This window comes from Periophthalmus magnuspinnatus, chromosome 8 (assembly GCF_009829125.3).
Source record: "Periophthalmus magnuspinnatus isolate fPerMag1 chromosome 8, fPerMag1.2.pri, whole genome shotgun sequence".
NCBI classification, from domain to species: domain Eukaryota; kingdom Metazoa; phylum Chordata; class Actinopteri; order Gobiiformes; family Gobiidae; genus Periophthalmus; species Periophthalmus magnuspinnatus.
The window spans coordinates 26,946,550-26,967,925 of record NC_047133.1 but is presented as its reverse complement, the minus strand read 5'-3'; the positions used below and the strand labels follow the sequence as shown (position 1 = coordinate 26,967,925).

The 21,376-nt window shown below is 39.1% G+C and overlaps 6 protein-coding genes and 1 pseudogene across 6 annotated transcripts; 5 read left to right on the top strand and 2 right to left on the bottom strand.

Moving 5' to 3' along the window:
• Positions 1 to 53: 53 nt before the first annotated feature.
• Positions 54 to 1,686, top strand: rnf151 (ring finger protein 151). Its single transcript, XM_033970583.2, has 4 exons — positions 54 to 325; positions 799 to 968; positions 1,027 to 1,123; positions 1,217 to 1,686. Exons 1-4 carry the CDS (start codon positions 323 to 325, stop codon positions 1,670 to 1,672), a joined length of 726 nt encoding a protein of 241 aa, XP_033826474.1. The 5' UTR covers positions 54 to 322; the 3' UTR covers positions 1,673 to 1,686.
• A 529-nt stretch (positions 1,687 to 2,215) lies between these two features.
• rps2 (ribosomal protein S2) lies at positions 2,216 to 3,650 on the top strand. Its single transcript, XM_033970582.2, has 6 exons — positions 2,216 to 2,386; positions 2,456 to 2,545; positions 2,628 to 2,735; positions 2,805 to 3,138; positions 3,368 to 3,459; positions 3,525 to 3,650. The coding sequence occupies exons 1-6, from the start codon at positions 2,252 to 2,254 to the stop codon at positions 3,603 to 3,605; spliced, it is 840 nt and encodes a 279-aa protein (XP_033826473.1). The 5' UTR covers positions 2,216 to 2,251; the 3' UTR covers positions 3,606 to 3,650.
• A 522-nt stretch (positions 3,651 to 4,172) lies between these two features.
• ndufb10 (NADH:ubiquinone oxidoreductase subunit B10) lies at positions 4,173 to 6,056 on the bottom strand. Its single transcript, XM_033970584.2, has 4 exons — positions 5,837 to 6,056; positions 5,019 to 5,157; positions 4,434 to 4,573; positions 4,173 to 4,315 (listed from the first exon to the last, which is right to left on the bottom strand). The coding sequence occupies exons 1-4, from the start codon at positions 5,982 to 5,984 to the stop codon at positions 4,227 to 4,229; spliced, it is 516 nt and encodes a 171-aa protein (XP_033826475.1). The 5' UTR covers positions 5,985 to 6,056; the 3' UTR covers positions 4,173 to 4,226.
• A 789-nt stretch (positions 6,057 to 6,845) lies between these two features.
• Positions 6,846 to 9,587, top strand: LOC117374457 (60S ribosomal protein L3-like). The gene is made up of 10 exons (XM_033970581.2): positions 6,846 to 6,941; positions 7,231 to 7,423; positions 7,518 to 7,686; positions 7,755 to 7,890; positions 8,365 to 8,551; positions 8,625 to 8,785; positions 8,916 to 9,017; positions 9,087 to 9,182; positions 9,247 to 9,366; positions 9,445 to 9,587. Exons 1-10 carry the CDS (start codon positions 6,882 to 6,884, stop codon positions 9,499 to 9,501), a joined length of 1,281 nt encoding a protein of 426 aa, XP_033826472.1. The 5' UTR covers positions 6,846 to 6,881; the 3' UTR covers positions 9,502 to 9,587.
• On the bottom strand, positions 9,586 to 15,614 carry LOC117374462 (testis-expressed protein 2-like). Its single transcript, XM_055223728.1, has 11 exons — positions 14,422 to 15,614; positions 13,722 to 13,925; positions 12,853 to 13,093; positions 12,578 to 12,765; positions 12,217 to 12,417; positions 11,711 to 11,810; positions 11,176 to 11,308; positions 10,962 to 11,093; positions 10,569 to 10,775; positions 10,120 to 10,240; positions 9,586 to 10,038 (listed from the first exon to the last, which is right to left on the bottom strand). Exons 1-11 carry the CDS (start codon positions 15,538 to 15,540, stop codon positions 9,895 to 9,897), a joined length of 2,790 nt encoding a protein of 929 aa, XP_055079703.1. The 5' UTR covers positions 15,541 to 15,614; the 3' UTR covers positions 9,586 to 9,894.
• A 2,276-nt stretch (positions 15,615 to 17,890) lies between these two features.
• On the top strand, positions 17,891 to 19,906 carry LOC117374707 (methionine-R-sulfoxide reductase B1-A-like). Its single transcript, XM_033970892.2, has 4 exons — positions 17,891 to 18,026; positions 18,830 to 18,972; positions 19,109 to 19,223; positions 19,310 to 19,906. Exons 1-4 carry the CDS (start codon positions 17,972 to 17,974, stop codon positions 19,327 to 19,329), a joined length of 333 nt encoding a protein of 110 aa, XP_033826783.1. The 5' UTR covers positions 17,891 to 17,971; the 3' UTR covers positions 19,330 to 19,906.
• A 117-nt stretch (positions 19,907 to 20,023) lies between these two features.
• LOC117374705 (methionine-R-sulfoxide reductase B1-A-like) lies at positions 20,024 to 21,068 on the top strand (annotated as a pseudogene).
• Positions 21,069 to 21,376: the final 308 nt, after the last annotated feature.

The following is a 21,376-nucleotide window of genomic DNA, read 5'->3' as shown; positions in this document are numbered from 1 at the left end:
AAGGCTATTTAAATAAAGCGTTTTTGTTTGTCTTCACAATGGATCCTGTAGAAGCTCATCTGTTTGTATGCGTGTGAACTCGGTTTCGTGCTGGAACAACAGGGAAAGGACGCAGCCGATAATGAGCGCCTTTATCTTCCTACATTTATATCATTTGCTGAATCCAATTGTGTTAGATACTAGTCCCTCCTTCACGGTTTGTCAGGAAGGTTCATGTGTGTGAAGGCTAGATAACACGGGTGTGTATGGTACATGTGAAGACAGGGCTGATATGAAGTAAGACACACCAGGAATGGAAACACGGTGAAGAAAAAATACAATCATGGTAAGCAGTTGATTTTTATTTAAATTGTATATATTGTATTTTCTTTAATATAAATAATTGTAACAGTACTCGTGATTTCAGCCATATGTTTAAAGCATTATTGTGTGTGGTGCAAGTAGGCTCCTAGATCTATTAAAACAAAAACAAAAAAAACTTGTGATACGGCTGCTATTGTTTATTCTTGCTAATGGATTAATAGGTTTATTTTGTGTGTATATCTATATTAATTCAAAGAACTGTATTTGGAATTTCATCTAAAAATTTTAAGAGTGCCAATGTTTTTTGTTTTGTTTTTTTGTTTGTTTTATTTTGTTTTGTTTCTTGAATCATGTGATTGGTCATATGACTTTCCAGAACGCTTCTCTTTGTGTGAGGAACAGAATTGGGCACCATTTAAACCATGTGGAACAGCCTTTTTTTATCTTGGTCTAACTGTCTTTTATTTCAAAGCTGTTTGTGTTCTATTTGTTTAGGCAGACATAGAGACATCAACACAGACTGGGGGCTATGATGTGGACATGTTTGTGGACACCCCAGACTATGATCTCATATGCACTATATGCCAAGGGGTTCTCCGGTGTCCAGTGAGAGCTGCATGTCACCACATCTTCTGCAAGAAATGTATTTTACAGTGGCTCAAAAGGTATTCAATAATTTTCAGCATATTTTATGCGTGTAACTAATAATTATAAACTCTGTAGGCAAGAGACCTGTCCGTGCTGCAGAAAGCCCATAAACCCAAACTTAATCTTTGTCATGTTTAAACTAAGTAAATCTATTGGACACATGAAGATCAAGGTAGGATGAAACTTTATTATTATTAAAAAATATGTATTATTTGTATTATTATTTATTACTTATCTAATCTAAACTTTGTCTGAACTTGTGCAGTGTAAGAATGAGATCCGTGGATGTGCTGACACTTTTCCACTCTCTGAACAATACTGCCACAGTATGAGCTGTTTGTATGAGCTGATCCAATGCCCTTATCAGGGCTGCCGTGCACAGCTCCTGCGCAGGGACCTGGACACTCATGCTCACCATTGTGAACATTGGAGGCAGCCCTGCCAAATGGGTTGTGGAACCATACTCTCCCACAGCACACAAGCACAACACAATTGTTACAAACAGCTGAGGCAGGAATATGAGGCCCGGCAGAGGAACTACAGAGCTATTGCCACTGCCCTCCAGAGGAAGATGAAGAGGATGCAGAGCACCATGGCCCACATGAAGAGGCAGATCAGTCTCATCTGTGAGGGTCTGGAGGTGATGGAAGACCAGCCGGAGTTAGAGGAGGAAGACCCTGGAGAAAGGAGTGGCAGCTCTGGAAACTTCATCAACTGCTAAGCCATATTATGCTGCTTTATGTACTTTCTTTATATATACATATTTTGGAAAATATGTTAAATATACAGACTATGCGCACATGACTTTCCATAATTTAATTTTTAATAAAGAAGGTAAAAGCTATTGGTCTTGAGGTCTCAAGCTGAACTTTTTCCTATTTGAACGAGTCGCCTGCAGGCGGCAGTAATGAGACACCGGTGTGTTCTCGTAAAATCTCGCGACACATCTCTCAACAAAATTCGGCGGAACTACGCTGCTTTCTTCTTCCTGTTAAAGCGATCACGTAAGTCAGATGTGTGATGTATCTTTCTGATTTTAATCCTAAAAAATCTTCTTCATCTGGTATGGCACCCAGTCATTTTAGTGTTGCTATTTAATATAAAGAAGTAATAACCAATTTGTGAACGGTATTTACTACACAATCTTCACGTAAATATGTCAAATTAACAATGTATGGTTCAGTGGTCCCAGGATGATGCTTGTTTCTCTTCTCCTTTGTTTCTAAGAATATAGTCAGGATCTTTCTCATCATCTACTTTACCCAAATTGTTTCACACAAAGTTATTATATTTGCAGCAAATGGCGGACGACGCCGGTGGTAGAGGAGGTTTTCGTGGAGGTTTCGGCGCTGGCGGCCGTGGTCGGGGCCGTGGACGCGGCAGGGGACGTGGTAGGGGCCGTGGTGCACGTGGAGGCAAATCCGAAGATAAGGAAGTAAGTTGATTGGCTTAATGAAGCGTAAACATTCCCCAAGATCGTGGCTTTAAATTACTTGTCCCCTAGTGGGTTCCTGTGACCAAGCTGGGTCGCCTGGTCAAAGACATGAAAATCAAGTCTCTGGAGGAGATTTACCTGTATTCTCTTCCCATCAAGGTACGTCATGTGAAATGGTATTTCATAGTGTTTCAGTTGAACTAAAAGGAATGCTACATAAGCTATTTACCTCGTTTAATAGGAGTCTGAGATCATCGACTTTTTCTTGGGATCTGGTCTTAAGGATGAGGTTCTTAAAATCATGCCTGTTCAGAAACAGACCAGGGCTGGACAGCGTACCAGGTTTAAGGTGAGAAATTATTGAATTGGTAATGATGACAACCCAATTGAACAATGAGTTGACTGTTATCCATTACAGGCCTTCGTTGCCATTGGAGATTACAATGGCCATGTTGGACTGGGAGTCAAGTGTTCCAAAGAGGTGGCTACTGCTATTCGTGGTGCCATCATTCTGGCCAAGCTGTCCATTGTCCCGGTCAGGAGAGGCTACTGGGGTAACAAGATCGGCAAACCCCATACTGTCCCCTGCAAGGTGACTGGGCGCTGTGGCTCTGTCCTGGTGCGTCTGATCCCTGCTCCTCGCGGTACTGGCATTGTGTCTGCCCCTGTGCCCAAGAAGCTGCTCATGATGGCTGGTATTGATGACTGCTACACCTCTGCCAGAGGCTGCACGGCCACACTTGGCAACTTTGGTGAGGCTTCTTTTGAGGTTTTTTTTTTTTTTTTTTTCTCCTTGCTCTGCTCAGCTTCACCTGCAGTGGTGCAGTTGTCGTTATCAGGAGAGAAAGTGATGAGTATTGAAATGCACGGCAGATAGACTTGTTTAATAGTCTGCTCTGTTCCCCCTGTCAGTGCTCAACAAGCATTTTGATTAGTTGTAAATTACTAAATGTAACCAATTTTTTCCCCCTGCCATTTCAGCAAAGGCCACCTTTGATGCAATCTCCAAGACTTACAGCTACCTGACCCCTGACCTCTGGAAGGAAACTGTCTTCACAAAGTCTCCATACCAGGTTCATAAAGTTGTTGCTTGCTAGTTTAAACTATTAAAGTGGTACTAACTCTTTGCTTAATACAGGAATTCACTGACCATCTGGCCAAGAATCACACCAGGGTGAATGTGCAGAGGGGACAAGCGGCTGTAACTGCAACCTCCTAAGACTTTTTTACAGAATTGTTGAAATAAAACATTTCTGAAACTCGATGACTTTTTTCTCCCCCCTTATGGCTTAAAATTGTCTGAAGTTGGGCTGAGACAATGGTTGGTATTGAGGTACACTATGGGTTTAATGCTACTGTATCAACACTAGTGACTTGGAAAAAGTGAATGTTTCACTGGCACTTATAAAATAGTGCTTCTGTGCCTTTGTGGCATGATAGGCCTTTAGGACTGACCTTTCTGGTTTGACTAGAGCCCAGATTAATCGCCAAGTTACTTTTGCTCTGATTTCCCCCTAGTTGAATTCTAGAATGAAACTCAACAGTAGTGTTGGGCACAGTTGGATGAGAGTATTTACCCATTTGGTGTGTCTGAAGTTGGCATCGCAACTGCAACTTTAAAGTTTGCAGGTGCAATTGCAAAACTAACATCTTTGGCAGTCAAATGTAGTGTGCTGTGCATTATATCAGCAACTCATGGTAGAGTCTTTGTACATGTCCTGTGTTGCCTCTTGGGAAGGTTTGTGGTTTTGCAGCAGTGTGGCCAATGAGAAGGATGATGCAACTCTTGAGGTCAAAACATTTTATTTTACAATTATTATACAGAATAACACTCAGATTCTTAAGCACTCTCAGCTTGGGCTTCCATCATTCTTTGTTTTTGCTTCATTAAACATTTTCGTGCACTGGCATAAGCCCCAAGGTCTCCATCTACAAATGAAAAAATGTTGGCATTTCATTAACATTTGCAGGACAAAATAAAGAATATGAATGCTAGAGGGCACACAATTGTAAGTTATCTGAAGCCATCTTTTATTGAAGTACTCACAGCGTGACTGAAAGTCTTTAGCTGCTTCATTAAACTGATGGATTTCCTTGGCACAATTCTGCTCATAACTGGCTCCTTCTCTCTGGTAGCAGGCTCTCATTCTCTCCTGTACAATCTTTAGTATTTCCTGGTCCACTTTACTATAAAAAAAAGTAATGCCAATACATTAGATACTTAAGTCTAATTTAAAACAATAAGATCCAATGTTATTAAATGGTCTAAGGCAGAGGTGTCGAACTCATTTTCACAGAGGGCCACATCAACAAAATGGTTGCTCTCAAAGGGCCAGATGTAACTGTAAGATAAATGTAACTAAACGTAACCAAATGTTATGTCAAATACTTTTTTAAATCTTGTTAATTAACCATTTCTATATTTATTACTTATTCAAGTTAGAAATATTGCATATGGAAAAAAATGGCTGTGTAACTGCATATCTCCTGATAAACTGATATTTTAAGACAGTCAGATCTTTTAATTTAAATTGTCGCGGGCCACATAAAGTGACATGGCAGGCCGCATTTGGCCCATGGGCCTTGAGTTTGACACATGTGGTCTAAGGCATGAATGACCTGCAACACTTACTAGTCTCTCCTCCACTGCATCTCTGCCTCATAGTAGCACAGGTAATCACCCTCCTCGCATTCAGTCAGGTCGGGGACTCGCCGGAACTTCTGGTGGTAGTACACAGACTTGTTGTTGGACCTTATACTGTCTACAACACCTTCAAAAACAATTAACAAAAATGTCATGCTCACAAGTCAACATAAATATTGAGTCTAAGATAAATTATACACATGGTTAAAAAAGTACAGTATGTAGGTTGCAATTTTAATGTTAACTTGCACATAGAGACACTCAAGTTTTTCTCACTATATGGACAGGCCATGTTTCATGTGAAATCTCAAAACCTCTAGAATTCACTCACTGAGCTGCTGAGGCTGCATTAGCACTCATTAATGATTGAGTAAAGGTGCTTGGATTTAGGTGACCATTCAGATCACAGAGAGCCTCTTAGGTTAAAACCGACTGGGTGGCAGCATTGAAGCTGGCAACCCAAATCGTGAGAGTCGCGTGAGGCTCATTCTGCTTTTGATTAGACACCAAAACGACAAAAAATAAGAAACAACTTGGCCATCATTTAAACTGTTTCTGTCAAAAATTGTAATGTTATCTGTAAGAGGAATATTTGATTTGAACACGTCCACCTGGTATCTGTGGACACAAATAGGTAAATGTTTATTAAATTTAATATCAAAATCTCACTTAGTACGCCTTTTATATCTATCATCTACTCTCGCACAGCAATGTACCCATAGACAATTATGCATAAAGGTTGAAAGAGGCTGTGTTGTATAGCTTCATTTAGCTTCATTTAGCTTCACGTAGCATTTTAGCATTACCTCTCAATGTCGTGACAGGCACATCCACGGAGTAATAGAAGAGCTTTGACAAGATTATAGCTGGGTTTGGTAGTGCAGTCTGTTTGTCAGGTGCAGGAGTCTGCCGAGGAGGCTCTGGGTATGCCCCCTTGTCAAAATCCGATGGCATTTTCACGTTTTGTACACACAGACACACAATAAAAGTAATCCTACAGTATGACCTCAACTCTCCTCTAGAATCCACGCATGCGCAGAAAACCGACAATGATGACGTTGTAGAGGTCAACATTTTATTTACTAAATGAAAAATGTTTCTATTGTTCACTGTTTTATACATTGACACATCTAAATACAATACATTAATTTAAGTTTTTTTTTAATGAAAACAGAAGACGTTGGAAAATATGTTTTGTATTGCGCAACGTGAACGTGTTCTTCCATAGAAATACACTAAGGGGCGTCAGTGATATAATTAAGGCCCTATGAGAAATACAAATATTTGGTAATGCACACTTTTTTGTCTATGTTGTAATACTATATGCTATGCATAAATAGGAAGCTAAACTAAATTTCCACTTTTAGATGTCATCTGACTAGAATAAATGCTTTCACATTTACACAAATTAGACCCCCACAGCATTTGTGTATTTCTTGTATTAAATGGTATTTTGCAAATTGTCACTTGAGGCTATGACCATTGCAGCTTGTTTGTATTAGATTTAATAAAAGAGAACAAAAGTTATGCATTGTTTGATAACAGTGAAATATTGTAATATCTTTAACAGTGAAATATCTTTGTAATTATTTTATACATGCGATGTTCATGTTCATTGAATTCAATTTAAATTCAGTTTCAGTTCAATTTATTTTTGTAAAGCCCAAAATCACAACAGCAGTTAGTTGCCTCTTAGGGCATTGCATGTTTTGTCTTCCTTGGAAAGTCAGTGCACCTCTTCCCACCTTCTCTTGACTTCTTGGCACAGATCACCCTATTTGAAAGTGAATACAGCTCCTCGGCTGGGCCAAACACTAAATTAGAATCTTTACTCTGTGGGCCATCTCATGTATGATCATTAACGCCAGCCCTTCTCTCTTTCTGTTTCTGCCTCCACAGTGCACAGTCATGGTCAGTGCCTCTTTTTGGGTTATTTTTGCTTCCATGTGTTGCTTTGTTTGTCACAGTGTTCTCTCTGTGCCTGCAAGAAGCATGTTAAGCTGCACAGTTTGATATAATAATTACTGCTTATGAAACTATTTCTAACAATACCTGTTGTATTGTGTACGAATTTTCTTGTGCACACTCGCACCGCTAACCTTTCTGTGGTCCTAATAGAAAAGTGAATAAAAGGAAAATCTTGTCATGTAGCTTCCATCTGTTCTTCTTTCATAATGTCTCATGGAAATGTCTTCTCTAGTCGCATCGTAAATTCTCAGCCCCTCGTCATGGACATATGGGTTTTCTGCCTCACAAACGCAGCAAGAGGCACAGGGGCAGGGTGCGGTCCTGGCCCAAAGATGATCCAAGCAAGCCTGTCCACCTAACAGCTTTTCTGGGTTATAAAGCTGGCATGACCCATACCCTCAGGGAAATGCACCGCACTGGCCTTAGTATGTTCAAAATGCTTGTGTAGTCAAATTTGTAAAATAAGATTGATTGACCCTATTATCACATCTAACACATTATCTGTCCCTATCTGTACAGAGCAATCAAAGCGTGAAGAGGTGGAGGCAGTAACCATCATTGATACTCCTCCAGTCATTGTGGTGGGAGTAGTAGGATATGTGAGCACTGTGCGCGGCTTGCGTGCACTCAAGACCATCTTTGCAGAACATCTAAGTGATGAGTGCAAGCGCAGATTTTACAGAAACTGGTGTGTGCATCTGTAAAGATAGAAATGTGTATTTTATCTACTCTAGTTACATTCTTCTTGTGTTTTAGGTACAAGAGCAAGAAGAAGGCCTTCACAAAATACAGTAAGAAGTGGCAGGATGAGACAGGGAAGAAACAACTGGACAAAGATTTTGCAGCAATGAAGAGATACTGTTCAGTGATAAGAGTTTTAGTGCACTCCCAGGTAGCTTGTTACACATTATACTGTATGACAGAATACACACTGCCTGTTTTAACCTGACTGGCGTTGAATTGCTTTGATTAGTTTGGATGATGACCTTTTTAAAAGGGCAGATGTCTAGGACTTTTAATCTAATTGATACGACACAGAGGGGAAAAAAGTCTTCACATTCCCAGCACTCTCAGCTAAACGATGAGAAGGAGACATCGAGGGGTGCAGTTTCAAATAGCAGTTTAAAAATAATCCTTCAAGCAGAAGTTCACTTGGTGCTCCCACATGCACTGCCCAGAGAAGTATGGATAGTAAACAAAAGAATTGGTCACTATAAAGCTTCAAGATCACACAGAACTCGGTACTAATAACATTATTATTATGCTATTACTTCTCATAAAATGCTGATAAAGTAGTTCACATGCATCTCAGGGATGAGTTAACAAATAAAAATGTGATTTACTCTTATAACCTTCTTTTTTACAGATGCGCTTGCTACCCATTAAGCAGAAAAAAGCCCACATTATGGAGGTGCAGCTTAATGGAGGTACCATCTCAGATAAAGTGGATTGGGCCAAAGAGCGACTAGAGCAGGCCATTCCAGTTTCTGCTGTCTTTACCCAGAATGAAATGATTGACATCATTGGTGTCACCAAGGGACATGGTTTTAAAGGTGAAAATGCAGTTAAACAAATTGTTCCTTTCAGTTATTGTTTAAACTTCAATTATTGTGATCATATTCGTAGGAGTAACAAGTAGATGGCGCACAAAAAAGCTTCCCCGAAAAACTCACAAGGGTCTGAGGAAGGTTGCTTGCATTGGAGCTTGGCATCCCTCTCGGGTTGGATACACTATTGCTCGTGCTGGTCAGAAAGGCTACCATCACCGCACTGAGCTTAACAAGAAAGTAAGATATACACTTCAAATAACTGTTAATGTTATTTTATACTGACATGGGATATTACATTTCAAAATTTAGCTATACATTGGACAGTAGTTAATAAACAGAGGTCTTCACATGTCTAATCTCTGTTTAGATTTTTCGCATTGGCCAAGGTGTCCACATGCAAGATGGAAAAGTCATAAGGAACAATGCCTCCACTAACTATGACACCAGCCAGAAAACTATCACTCCCATGGTATCTGACCTTTTCCATTGTATTCAATAACATTCACCACTTGTTACTATATAATGCGTCCATCTTTAGGGAGGCTTCCCTCACTATGGTGAAGTGAATAATGATTTTGTCATGCTGAAAGGATGCGTTGTTGGAGCCAAGAAGCGTGTTCTAACATTGAGAAAGGTATCTCCAATAACTCTAATGCAAATTCCCATAACAATAGGCTCACCACATGTTCTTTTTGTAGTCTCTGCTTGTGCACACATCTCGCAAGTCCAAAGAAGAGATTGAACTCAAATTCATTGATACTACTTCCAAGTTTGGTCATGGTCGTTTCCAGACTGCACAGGAGAAGAGGGCTTTTATGGTAAGCATGAGCAGCTCTGAACTGGTACCATCTCTATTAATATTATCATTAATTACAAACTTCGGTAATTGGCTGCAGGGGCCTTTGAAGAAAGATGCACTGAAGACTGTCAAAGAGCCTCAACAAGAAGCTTAAGAGCTTTTTGATCTAAAGCATAAAGTGATAGTGTCAATGCTGTCAAGTGATTTATGACATTGTTTCATTAAAAGAAAAACATATTAGGCTGTTTCATTTATTTCTCCAACAACATGCAAAAATATAACAATTTGTTGATTGGGAAATAGAAAAAGAAACAGTACACAGACAGTGCTTTTAAGCACTGATTTGTCATGCAAAATTGTCCATTTTAGCCTAAAAACCATTTCGGTAAAAAACAGCTTCCACTGGTGTCATACACCACAGCCTATTTCACTGCTCTTAACAACATGAGTCACTCAAATACAATGTTGTATCAGAACCTTTGGCTTCAAACATACTCAAAACACCCATGCATAGTAAACTTTACCACATTTCTTGTCTTGGTGAGTGCTATTCGGACAAATATTCCTGAGATTCTATAGAGGATTGCTGAGATGAAGGGACCGAAGAATGATGGGAGACTGGTGTGCTTTCCAGGCCAGAAGTCATCAGTGGCAGGTACAGATCATCCATATTGGGCATTACAAACACTTTCTGTTTTAAACAACAATACAAAAACAATATTTGAGATGTCAAGTCAAGTCTTTATATATTATATAGAGAGTAAAAAAGTACCTGAAACTCGCACTGTAGTTTCTTTTCTATCCACTCGGTGACATGAATGAATGTGACCTCCCTCTCCCCAAGCATCGGCCTGACATGGAGATCTAACCGCGGGGGCACTCGGAAACTGTACCTTGAGGATCAAAACAAGGATTTATTGTTATATAAATTTTACCCTGCATGGGTATGACAGTGGTTCTTTAACTTTTAACACAAAGTACCACCCAATAAGATATGGGTCTCTGTGAACCACAAGATCTATACTGGGTGAAAACTGGGACTATACCAGGTCTGCACTAGGGCTAAACCGTAGCAATTGTTATCCTAAATGTTGGTCTGGTACAAGGAGTGCAAAAACAAAATTACAAAGGGCCGCCAGAAGCCAGTGGTACATAATTCACAGTTTAAGAAACATATTATTATATTATTATATATTATTTAATTTGCACAATTAGTAATACCATATTCTGTCAGTAGGGGGTGGAGGGATGTTGATAGCCAGAGTCCCTGACAACTCCTGAACTTCCACACTGAGCATCAGAGGCATGTTGGACACTTCTGCGATCTTCTTTTTGATGTACTCATTTTCAGTAGCCTTCTGGAAGTACTTGGACTTTGCGATCTTATCCACAAATCGGAGAATCTTCCTGCCTGTGCTGTTCCCACTACTAAGAGGGAAGATGATGATTTTAAAATGAGAAAATATGTTGCAAATAATGGTCAGCAGAAGTCAGTACATTTCTACCACTTGTTGAATATATTTGCTTCCAACAATAGGGCAGTTTTCTATCCAAATACAAATAACTCTGGTACAAGCAAGGTTAATTCAATAGGGTGTAGGACAGATGACTTACCCATCAGCCCCTACAACAGTGGTCTTCTCTCCTGGAGGCCCTACAGGCTCAAACACATCCTCTTCATCAGAGGATCCAGCGCTGGATGACTCTTCATCACTGTCAGCTAGTATGGACAGCCGGGGTTTAGACCTAGAAAAAGAATTCAGTATATCAACAATTATGTCTTTTAGGGAGTAACATGTTTAAATGAAATGGGCATCTAAATTGTCACCCAAATTGAAGAGATTCTTGAAGACTTTCAGTTTGGATTTCATCATCTTTTCCTAACTTGCACAGGTTCATCTTTGTCTCTAGGGTCATGTGAAGGCAGCCTGTGTACATGACCTCCATTTGTAGCCATAAACCTACAAAACAAGCCAAACGCAAGGGAATAAATGCCCAAGTGATGCTTTTTAAATGGGGAGGTTGATCTGGGCAGGTGACATCAGACAAACACAGGTTAGCTTGAGCTTGTCATTGTTGGTTAGGCTTAGGCTAATGCTAAGACGATTACTAATTGGACAATGGAAAGGTTTACAAGGTAAACTCCACAGTGAAATAAATTAGTCTGTGTCCCAGGTTGACTGCAGAGTTCTGACAGATAGCAGCCTGTTTACACACACACACACCCACACACACACAAAATTATAATAGATTAACACATTAACACATTAAATAATTACAAGCATGTAATAAGAAATTATCTCTGAGCTATTCCACCACTGTTTTTTTATATGTACTGTATATGTTTAGAAGAAAACCTATACCTCTGCGATCCAATGAAGGTTTGGATGTGCTGATGACTTGAGGCAGACAAGTACCCATGTCAAGATCAGCTAGTTTCAGTTCATTCATAAAGTAAGGCAACTGTGGGAAAAATACAAGCCAAAAATTGATGGTGAATTCATTTGAAATAAGCACAAATACTCATTAACTATTTAGAATATACTTTTCCCCCCCCAACATAATTATGATTGGAAGGATACTACGGGAAAGAACAGGGTGGGTGTTAAAGCGAGAGTAGCCCTTTCATTTCAGCTTTACTGGCACAAGCTTCAAAAGAGATTATCATGCACTCAAGCCAATCAACCATTTCATTAACATTTTTAACCTAGCCATAAAAAAACATTAAAAAAAATCTTCCTCCTGAATAAAAAAAAGTCATCTTATCTATTTAATGCCGAGGTACACTGTGTTTCAGTATTTCTTAGATTCAAATAACAAAAAAGCAATAATAAATTATAAACAGTTAACAAATGATTATCTCTCATACCTTGATCTTGCTGAGTTTCTTCTGAATCTTGTGTGCAACCTGGTCAGTCCAGAATTTTTCTCTGAGAAAGTCCCAGAAAATTCGACCAACTAGTGAGTTCACCCAGTGGGGCTGTCCATCTGCAGAGCTCCCAAGTGCCCCCAAATCTGCACCCATCTCGGCTCCAGGCTCAAGACCACATGTGTTGTCTTTATTAGGAATCTGAAATGAGAAAATGAAAAGTAAATTATAAGACCTTCTTGATCTATTTGTGAGCCTCATTACCATTGCCTTCAGGTAATAAAAACTCAATTCACTGTCATTTCCACAGCACAGCAGGTTCAACATAACATTTCATTAAAATGACATCTTCAATTAATACCTCAGTACTGTTGTATATAATGGGGCCTTCCTTGTCTGTTGGACTGGGAATAGCTTCATAGCTCTCTGTGTTGATCAACTGAACCATGTAGGTGCTGTAATCCACCAAAGTCCTTGTTTTCATAGCTCCAGTCAAGTCCACCAGCTCCTCAAAACTATCTTGAACAGTTTCTCCAACACACACAATGTCTGGTGCAAACAAATATGAAATATTGATGTTAAATAAAAGGGACAAGTAAAAGACAAATATTTTACCCCATGTATTCTTTCTCTTACTTGAGCCCCCCTCATCCCAGTCACCATTTGTGGCCTCAGGCTTGGATGCAGAAAGAAAATGCTGAAACCACTCCTCCTTGTCTCTGCCCGTGCGGCCGAACAGATAAAGGGTCACTAGTTTCTCTGCCCCCTCTTTACCCTCTTCCTGCCTGTCACCTTCCCCAGGAGCCAGCACAATGCAGATGGGGTACTTCTTGTTCCATATCCTTTTTCGTGCCAAACCAGAAGGCAACAGGGATACCTGTAAAAAACAAACCGTGAAGCTATGTCTGCAGACACAGACATAAGGTAGACTAGTATTCATGGCATTCAAACACCAGTACCTTAAAAAACAGAGACAAGATGAGTTAAGTGTTTTGTCTAAGGACACAATATTTACTGGACATAGTGAGTACTCTCAGTAAGTGCAAGGTGCAATAGTTTGGAACAAAAGATAATTTGGAACAAAAGAGTGCTACCTAAGACGTTATATGAAACTCTTGCAATAGTATTAAAGGTGCAGAGTGTAACATTTATGATCGAGGGTCTTGTTCCATTGAAATGTTACTGCCTGGCCTGGAGTGTTCCACACTATGGGATTAACCTTGCCTTATCTTCACAGTGACAAGCAACTTCTGCTACCCAGTCAAGTTACAAATCTGTAGAGAGGTGACTCCACTCACAATAAAAATGTATGCTTTTCCAAAGTATAAAAAACTGCAATTGAACAAATGCATGTTAGACGCTTTCCATGCCATACTGTGGAGCATTATAGGCAAAGCAGTAACATCTCCATAGAGAGATGACTTTCACAGCCACCTTGTCTTTTTGTAACCTTTTATGAAGGACATGCTAGATCAGGACCTTTGAAAGGGTCTATTCACGCTGACCTTGCAGTCTGTAAGCTTGTAGACTCGGGAGTGCACAAAGGCAGCAGGCTCTGGAGGGGTTTCGTTGACTGATGCCCAGCGGCGGATGTTTGTATTGGGAAGAGAGAGTTGTAGGCGACTGCCCTCCAGTGACACATACACAGAGTGTGTGGCAGAAGGGTGAAAAGTCTCAGCATCATAAATGTACATCTCATTCATCCAGCCCTGCAAGAGAATGAAAACTGAAAACCATAGCTATATTGGAGACACCAAATGATTAATTTTATACTTGTAAATGTACATGCAAAATCTCTGCTTTAATAGTCCACAAATTGCATGCATTGCAGCCTCTTTTTCACTTGACACAATGTGTTGACGAAATACCATACTCAAGCTAATTAAATCCACCACAGGTGATGCACGCTGTGACAGCAAAGCTCAGCAGGAGGGGAACATGAGACATGCACATCTATCTCATTTAGCACTATGGACTCTGAAATAGTCTTTAGTATTATGTAGAATATTAGATATGGCTACATTCTAACTTGGAGATAGATGATGGCTTTGTGCACAGTACACAAAAGGACATTTCCCTGTAGGCAAATAAGAGAGGCAGGCACATTTATGATTTGGCTGTGCAACAATGGCTGAGCAAAGAGAAATATAAATAACAAATCTTAGTAACATGTATTACTTGAGTCTTGTATGTAACCTTGTTTACCTCCAGAGTGCTTTCTTCTATTTGTTTTCTGTACACTGGAGTGATATTCCGCCTTCTGTTTCTTCGGATGGTAGTTTGTCTTGGTGCAAACACATACACAACAATTAGACCCAAAAGGAATCCGCATGCCACCCCCACAGACAGGCCTGTCATATACGGGGGCAGGGGGAGGATTAAGAAGCCGTAGGCCATAAGTCCTACAGGTAGAAGCCAGTAGAGAGGCAATGAGGCACCAGGGAGCATGTTCTGATAATAGGTTCGACTTGTGACATTAGTTTCTCTGGTTCTGCTATGATCCTCCAAAACCTGCATGATGACTTTAGGTGAACAAGTTTCATTGTGGTCCACTGCATTGTGATTTTCTGTTGTAATAGGTGATTTAACAAATGATCTTTTATTAGATTTCCCAATTTGTGTATCAAAAACACCTCTGTGCTCACTGTCTGTCCTTTTGCGACACTTCAGGTCTGGTACATAGGAAACTGTGGGGTCTCCTGTACTCATAGATCTCCCTTGTTTGGGGCTTTCATCACCAATAATCTTACTAAACATAGAGAAAGGATCGTGCATAGCTTCAGAAAATTTACGCCGGGTGTCCTCAAGCTCTGCAATCAAAGAACTCCCCTTAGATTCTATGGGGGACAAACTGCCCATAGACAAAGGGTCGTTTTCACAAAGTAATTCCACATCTTCAGGTCTTGCTTCTGGGATTTTCTGCTGAATGAGTTGTTTACGCGGATACAAATGAAGCTTTGAGTCAGACTTTGATAGATTCTCATCATGCTCAACCCTACAGGAAATTTCTGTACTCAGTGATTTAACCAGAGACAGCAGTGGCTTGCCTTTCACAGGGCTGTCCTCCTTTAGTTCAAGATCTGACGATGAGGATTTGACAAGGTTGGTAGTTGGAGGCTCATGGGTTGAACACATATCTGCAAGAGAGCCAGGAGAGGAAGGAGAGTGAGGCAAACTAGGAGCCTGAGAAGTGCAGCCCTGGTTTAGTGTGAGATCCATCCCCAGAGTGAAGTCCGAGCCTGTCTGTGGTTTGTCTTTAGAAAATGACACTATTGGCCCTTCTTCACAGCTGTCCAGGCTGAAGATGAGCTTGCTCTCCTCCATGATGTTTGTGTTATACAGTCAGTTCAGGGGAGTAGGGGCACGAAAGAACGTGAACCACAAAATGACTGGAGCACAGCAGGTCTCTACGTCAACTACAAATAAAAAAAAAGATAAAATTCTTGTCATCATTGTCTAGGTCAACTGTGAAATAATCATATGATATTAAACTATTTTTAAAATATATATTTCAATCATTGTCCAAAAATCATAACTTGTGTTTACAAAACACATATTTGTTATGTAGATAGATATGTCAAAATAATAAATAATAAGGACTGGGATTAAACAAAAAATCTCTCTGCAGGTGGGTACAACAAGATATAAAACTTACCAGTAAGCAAAGGCTAAGAGTACAATTACTTACTATTCTGGAAATATAGCCTACAAGTGTTTCTTAGCATACTGGATGTGTAACGAATAGATCTAACCAAGCCAGCATATTTCTTGAAAGTTTGCTTGCATCCACTGCACAGTTGAATAGCCAATAATAATGTAATAAGGTTATTTACTATCTCGTAAGTATATGCTCTTAATTATTTCACTCACCTTAACGATTTTGACGCAGTACTCAGACAGATCAGAGTGCACACACTTCTCCCGGTGCTGCACTGCACTTATCCTGCAGTCATGTGTCCGGATGCTGCAGCGCATTGTGCTTCTTCTATCACCCCGTTCAGCGCTCATCCCCCGGCTCCCGCAAAGATGTCATCCCCCGAAAGTCTCTTGTTTTATGCCCGGAGCCTTCAAATCTAGTCTTCTTGCCTCGCATTTATCGAAACATGATTATGGCCTGGACACAGGGCATTAGTCCAGCCTTTGCCCTGACGACGCGTCAGCCCTACATAGAATAATGTGATTATTGAAGTCCTGACCGTAGAGTGGACCAAACTTTAATCCAGATTAAACTCAAATCCAACAGGAGACGGCGACTCCTGTTTGCGCGGCGTCCAGCCGGTGTCAAAACACACGCAGCTCGATGTGTTGTCTGCGCATCCGCACACAGGGCGCTGTAAGGGCGATTTAAGCACACTATCAGTTAGCTTTATAACCTAATTATGACTCATTATTTCCACTAATTATATAAAGGTTCCAAAATCATTAATTATCATAAATCACAGACTGCAAAGCTGAGATGGGTCAAAACACTTTTACAAAAAACTGAAGCAAATAAAAGAAAGACAAAATATTTGAAACTGCCAGATATTTCTTATTTAATTTAAACTAAAAGAGGCTGCAGCACAACTGTACAAAATCTTAAGGCGAGACATTGCAGGTGAATAGGAAATAAATAAATAAATAAATAAATAAATAAATAAATAAATAAATGTAGCTACAGTATAGGCAATACTGAGTCGTGTAAAGTGTAATGTATCTTTAAAAGCTAATGTATCTTTAAGAGCTAGCTCTCCTAAAAATAAAAAGAACAGAATTTATGGAATCTTCTACATAATCACATGATATTTCTGCACTTTTGTGATAGTTTCACATTGAGTTGTGTGTAATACAAGTTCAATCTAAATCAACAAACATATTATCCATAATACAACACATTACTTTATCAGTTTGTCAGCAAAGCAGCTTTTAGGGACCAATGATTCTGGACAGGCATCAGTTTGCATTTCTCTAACAAAGTCATTCTGTCATTTATTTACAAAAATGGTAAGGTTCAGTATCAACCATTGCACTTAAATATTGACAGAGATATATTGTCAAACCCACAGGCATATAATGTCTGTATAATGTATGTATAATGTCTGTATAATGAATGTCTAATGTATGTATAATGTCTGTGTAATGTCTATATAATGTATGTATAATGTCTGTGTAATGTCTATATAATGTATGTATAATGTCTCTGTAATGTCTGTATAATGTCTGTATAATGTCTGTATAATGTCTGTACAATACCCTTAAAATTTTTTTTTTTTTTTTTTTTTTTTTTTTTTTTTTTTTTTGCTTTTTTTTTTTTTTTTTTTTTTTTTTTTTTTTTAATTTTTTTTGTTTTGTTTTATGGCACGTCGTTTTTTGTTTTTGGAACGTGACCTTCGTGAACGAGTCGAGTCTTAACGTGGACGGTTGGAACTGGATCTCATTTTATTTCTAATTTATATATACAGTCTATGATTTGTATGGATTTTTATCCTGATTAACGTTGAACCGACACAAGAATCAGAACAGCAGCAAAGCAAACAGCACGAATGAAGCTTGGTCATTTCTCTGATTACTTTGTAGATAGAATTAGTTCTCATGATACAGTCACTTGGCATGACTAACTGAAGTAGAAAATAATAAATAAAGCTTCCTATTTACTTTTTATTTTAATTTATTTTGAAAAACTATGAAAACCGGAAGTGTCCTGGAGATTTATTTTTCGTCATGGTTTCGGTTGCATAACTTTGGCTCGCTCTGAAGAAACTTATCTTAACTAAATATGTCATTTTGTTCTTTTTTCGGAGGAGAGGTCTTCAAAGACCACTTCAAGCCTGGTAAGTGAATATATCTCTGTACCTATTCGCGGATTGGCTTTGATGTCAAGCCAATCCTCACCAAACCAAAGTGCAGCAAGAAGCTTGAGCTAGCTTTACCTAACTGCGTTAATCATACTAACTAGTTATAACAGAATTATGGAAAACGGCACGTTTTGCCTTTAAATAATAATCATTTCCGGCCAATAAATGACCTTGTCTTGCAAAAGTTTTAGAAAAGTTAGTTGCAAATCAAGTTACAGTTTATTTAAGTACATGCTTCTGTCGTAATGGCAGGCAAAGTGGACCAAATAATGCAGAACTCGGGGAATGTTTACAGTGTTTATTTACACTTAGTGATAAATGGTACAGTAACGAGGGTAGATCTGGCGATGAGCGGGGACGAGTTACCAGCCAGGACCCAGGGGCGGAACGTGGAGCCAGCGGAGACGACGGTGCGGGCTGAACATTTTTTTTTTTTTACTGCTGATGGGTAGATGACACCTCAAACTCGAGTGGCCCATCACTACTTCGTACAGTGTTTTACAGATAACACAAAGCATAACATTTTTGTAATAACTAACTTTGTATAACTAACTATATCTGACAACGTGAAATGCCCATAACAAGCTTAACACAATATAAAAACACCAGTAGTATTGTCAAGACTGATGAGATAAGTTTTCATTAAATAAATGACTGATGACAGAACAACCTACAAGCAAAACAAATGCTTTGTTTTCTAAATAGAAAGTTTATCCCACCTTTTAATGGGTTGTCTGTGCCACTCAACGATAGTGCTTTGTTGTTGATGTTTTTTTTAGGTATTTATGTCTGCTCAAAGTGTGACCACCAGCTGTTTTCCAGTCGATCCAAGTATGAACACTCCTCTCCTTGGCCTGCATTCACTGAGACTATTCATGAGGATAGTGTGTTGAAGGCCAAAGAAAGATCTGGGGCATACAAGGTAGTCAAACTCTAGTGATTTTATATCTTGTAATAAAATGTATTCTAGGATAGTCACTCTGAAAACCTGTCAATAAATATGAGTCTTTTAGAATATATGTATTTGGTTCTCTTATTCTGCAATGCCTTTTCTGCAGGTGCGATGTGGGAAATGTGGAAATGGCCTGGGTCACGAGTTTGTAAATGATGGGCCATCAAAAGGGGCCTCACGTTTCTGAATATTCAGCAGCTCACTGAAGTTTGTCCCCAAAGGTCAGAGCATATTAATACAATAGAACTGTTGAATAATCCCATGCTCGTATTACTGCCATGTATAAATTTGTATGTATCAATTTTAGATAAGGTAGATGGACAATAAGGTGAGTTATGAATGCTGCTGTATCTGTTGAAGTTACTCAGCTGCTGAAGATGAGGACATTGTATGACGAGGTCTGGTACAAGCCTTATCCGGGACACTAGAGCTCTGAAGAACCATGACTCCACCTCACAGCATGGAACACAAGACTCCGGATCTCTCTATGCAAATTCAAATGCAGTTGTAATTCATTTGAGTGGTAGGCACTCAATTAATAATGTAATATTTTTTATTTACACTGTAACAATCACAAAATGAAATGAAAAATGAAAAAAAAATTTTTTTTAATTTAAATTTAGATCTATAAGAGACATCTTTGTAAGGGTGTACATTTTTGCAACAATTTAATACAAGGTATTAAAGATGCATAACATTTTCTGGTGGAGGGTTCATCATCTGTCTCCATGGAGAGCAAGCAGGTGTTAGACTCCACAACAGAAAACTTAAATTTGACTTAAATTATTAATGTCAAAGAAGAATATCTCATATATGTGCAAAACAAAAATAAATATTTTAATGTTAATGCTTATGTTCCTAATTTGTTTGTTCCTAATTGAATATTTTGTTGATAAAGATGAAGTGACTCTGTCTCGCTCTCACTCTCTTTATTGAATGCTGCCCTCACGTGGAAATGATGAGAAAAACGTGGCATTACACAAGACTGCCACAGTTGTGCCACACAGTTGAAAGTGCAGGTTATTTCTAGCTAAGTATGAGAAGGAAAAACATGGACGAAATGTCCTATTGCTCTTTTGCTGGAGGAGAAGAATATACAAACCATTTCCAACCTGGTGAGCATTCTGGTCTGGGAAAATGTGCTTTATATTTATTGTTTAAAGTCTGTTTATTCTGAGATTTCCCCCCCCCCCCCATTTGAGGCATATACGTGTGTGCGGACTGTAGCCACGAGTTGTTCTCCAGCAGCTCAAAGTTTCAGCACTCTTCTCCCTGGCCAGCTTTCTCTCAGACCATTCACCCAGACAGCGTGTCCAAACACCCTGAAGCATGGGGACCTTTAAAGGTGAACTATTTTTATTTACTAACACTAAAATACAACACAGAAAACATGTTTAACTAAATTTGGACCATTTATTAATAGTTTATATTAGAGTATAATATAACTGTTGTAGTTGAGGGAATCAAAAATGAAATGGGAAAATAGAAACAAATATATATCTATACATATCTAGCTCAAAGTATGGGCTTCATAACAGTGATAACATTGTAGTAAATAAGAAAAATGCATTTCCTCAGAAAACGCCTTCTAGTTTACATTATCTGGGTAAGACAATGCAAATAATCAGGTGAGCTTGATTTTTAGGTTTGTTGTGGAAAGTGTGGCAATGGTTTGGGTCATGAGTTTTTATATGATGGCCCAAAAGAAGGACTGTCACGTTTCTGAGTCTTCAGCAGTTCACTCAAGTTCATCCCCAAACGTAAGGCAATCAAATTTTTTGTTTGTTTGTTTTTAAAGCTGTCCTTTAAAATCAAACATCTGTCCTGCTCCTATCCCAACAGAAAATGAAAAGTAGCAGAAACAGCAGAAATCTGTAGAATGAAGCCAGTCGCCAGTTGTCGACTTTGTGGTCAATAAATGAAATGTTTTGGGACAAAGTCTTTCCAAGGAACTCCTAGACACTGATTACAGTGACCTCAAGGTGGAACAACACTTCTGAGCATCAGACAAGTGAAATTAAGGTACATTAAATCACTTGTCTAATTAAATACGAGATTCTTGATTATGTTGTGTGTGTGGTTGGTCATTGCAATGATATGTTTTTGTCAGTAGATGACGCTATATGCTCATACGGAATAGCCCCCTCTTGGCCTTACTTTACATTACTTTCTATAGACAAGGAACCTTTGAATTACAATGGTACATGCATTAAAAAATTACTCACTGGGACCTTTTGTTGGATTAAAAGCAATAGTCCTTTTGCACTTTGTCTATATCGCTGCCAAGTATATAGTAATATTTTCAAAGGGCTCCTCTTCATTCCACCACTGTTCACATGGTGTATAGCTGTGTCTGTGTCTTAGAGGAATGCTA

Bases quoted from the DNA above. Each gene is read 5' to 3' on its own strand.
- LOC117374462 (XM_055223728.1), bottom strand. From the start codon at position 15,540: ATGGAGGAGAGCAAGCTCATCTTCAGCCTGGACAGCTGTGAAGAAGGG. The intron at 13,094-13,721 runs GTCAGCGTGAAT...TGTTTTTTACAG, and splicing joins ACAAGCTTACAGACTGCAAG to GTATCCCTGTTGCCTTCTGG. The intron at 11,811-12,216 runs GTATGAGAGATA...TTTTTCCCACAG, and splicing joins AGAAACTCAGCAAGATCAAG to TTGCCTTACTTTATGAATGA.
- rps2 (XM_033970582.2), top strand. From the start codon at position 2,252: ATGGCGGACGACGCCGGTGGTAGAGGAGGTTTTCGTGGAGGTTTCGGC. The intron at 2,546-2,627 runs GTACGTCATGTG...CTCGTTTAATAG, and splicing joins TGTATTCTCTTCCCATCAAG to GAGTCTGAGATCATCGACTT. The intron at 2,736-2,804 runs GTGAGAAATTAT...TATCCATTACAG, and splicing joins GACAGCGTACCAGGTTTAAG to GCCTTCGTTGCCATTGGAGA.
- rnf151 (XM_033970583.2), top strand. The intron at 969-1,026 runs GTATTCAATAAT...TAAACTCTGTAG, and splicing joins ATTTTACAGTGGCTCAAAAG to GCAAGAGACCTGTCCGTGCT. The intron at 1,124-1,216 runs GTAGGATGAAAC...GAACTTGTGCAG, and splicing joins TTGGACACATGAAGATCAAG to TGTAAGAATGAGATCCGTGG.
- LOC117374457 (XM_033970581.2), top strand. From the start codon at position 6,882: ATGATCATTAACGCCAGCCCTTCTCTCTTTCTGTTTCTGCCTCCACAG. The intron at 7,424-7,517 runs GTATGTTCAAAA...CTATCTGTACAG, and splicing joins AATGCACCGCACTGGCCTTA to AGCAATCAAAGCGTGAAGAG. The intron at 9,183-9,246 runs GTATCTCCAATA...TTCTTTTTGTAG, and splicing joins GTGTTCTAACATTGAGAAAG to TCTCTGCTTGTGCACACATC.
- ndufb10 (XM_033970584.2), bottom strand. From the start codon at position 5,984: ATGCCATCGGATTTTGACAAGGGGGCATACCCAGAGCCTCCTCGGCAG. The intron at 4,574-5,018 runs GTAAGTGTTGCA...TTTTTTTTATAG, and splicing joins ATGCAGTGGAGGAGAGACTA to TAAAGTGGACCAGGAAATAC. The intron at 4,316-4,433 runs GTGAGTACTTCA...TTTCATTTGTAG, and splicing joins TAAAGACTTTCAGTCACGCT to ATGGAGACCTTGGGGCTTAT.